This window comes from Aplysia californica, unplaced genomic scaffold (genome assembly GCF_000002075.1).
Source record: "Aplysia californica isolate F4 #8 unplaced genomic scaffold, AplCal3.0 scaffold00984, whole genome shotgun sequence".
Lineage (NCBI taxonomy): Eukaryota > Metazoa > Mollusca > Gastropoda > Aplysiida > Aplysiidae > Aplysia > Aplysia californica.
In genome coordinates, this window is record NW_004798254.1 from 81,177 (window position 1) to 82,838 (window position 1,662).

The 1,662-nt window shown below is 41.8% G+C and overlaps 1 protein-coding gene across 1 annotated transcript in view; it reads right to left on the reverse strand.

Annotated features, from left to right (window-relative positions):
* Positions 1–217: 217 nt before the first annotated feature.
* LOC100533530 (martilin) overlaps positions 218–1,662 on the reverse strand; it is a gene marked incomplete at its 3' end in the record, with an annotated part of 11,485 nt that continues 10,040 nt past the window's right edge. Inside the window, 1 exon segment of the mRNA XM_013089562.2 lies at positions 218–358. Within this exon segment, the coding sequence (XP_012945016.1) occupies positions 218–358 (141 nt within the window).

Sequence of the window (1,662 nt, forward strand, 5' to 3'; positions counted from 1 at the left end):
GTACAGAGAAGCAGACAGACAGACAGACAGACAGATTGAGAGGAACATACAGACAGACAGGCGTAGATAAAGAGCAACAGATGAGAGCGAGAATTAACTGAAGATCGGGATGAAGAGCGAGTCGAATAGGATTTATGCAAAAGTGACCCCCCCCCCCCAAAAAAAAAGAAAGAAGCAGAGGGTGAAAAGTAACAATCATCCAACTTCTCCGACTCACCTCGACTCCCTCGTTCCTCAGACGATCCACCTCAGCCTGCAGACGACGGCTGCGTTTCCCGCCACTACTGACCAGAACAGCCACATCCTGGGCCCCGGACCGGCCGCCAGTGGTTCCATAGAAGTCATTTCCGGACACGCGCTGGACATGAGACATAATGTAGAACTTGTCAGTATAATATTAGTGTTGTACTGTGGAATATTATACTAAGGAAAATTATACTGTGAAATATTATACTGCGGTGGGTTATGCTGTGGAAAATTATACTGTGGTAGGTTATATTGTGGAATATTATACTGTGGTAGGTTATATTGAGGAAAATTATACGGTGGAATATTATGCTGTGGTAGGTTATATTGTAGAAAATTATACTGTGGAATATTATACTGTGGTAGGTTATACTGTGGAATGTTATACTGTGGAATATTATACTGTGGTGGGGTTGCAGTCTGCTTTTTCCTTTTTTTCTACGAGTTGTTGTTAATATGTTTGAGAGAGAGCATAAGAGTGAAAGAGAGAGAGAGAGAGAGAGAGAGAGAGAGAGAGATAAATAGATAGATAGATAGATAGATAGATAGATAGATAGACAGATAGATAGATAGATAGATAGATAGATAGATAGTGTGTGTGTGTGTGTGTGTGTGTGTGTGTGTGTGTGTGTGTGTGTGTGTGTCGTGTGTGTGTCCTTATGAGACACAGAGAGGGGGTGAAAGAGAAAAAGGAATGGGGTTGGGAGGAGTGAGTGTATGAATGTCGTGTAAATGTGTGTGTGTGGGGGGGGGAGGGGGGTATCCTTTCCCGTCACCCGACTGGTTAAGTTTGCTTTTGTTTTGTTTTTTAATGTATTGTTTTTTACACCCAAGTTGACATAATATTTGTCGTTAAGAAGACAGGATTCGACATTGTCTGTCAGGGCCAACCCGAGGTGTGAGTGATACAACGACCAAGCAAAAACTGAGACACTGTGTAAGTTCGTTTTTATTTTCCCTCATGGGAATCGAACCCTGGTCTTATGCGCACGGTGGTGTAGCGCCAAACCGCTACAACACAGTCACCGATCTGGTACAAGTTCTCCAAGTAAGTATTGTCACTTGATACTTGATTGGAGAATAGTATCATCGCAGGTGATACAATACCATAGACATGAGGCTCCTCCCTCCTCTCCGGGATCAATGGAATGTGGGTTTTTTTTTGCTAATAGTGCCAGTTTCCAGCTCAAAGAAGGTCGTACGTTTTGGTCTGCCTTTGCCACTTATTGTATTTATTCATCGCCATAATTGGTAGCTTTTAATTAAGCACAAGGGGGCTATCCCGAAAAAATGCTGTTTTGAGAGAATTGAAGGTAAAGTTGTTGTTTTTTTTACCTTTGTTCAGTTTCTGTAAAACACATGAGTTTTCTGAATAACCAAACAAATATACACACCAATGAAACCAAATTTCTCCTA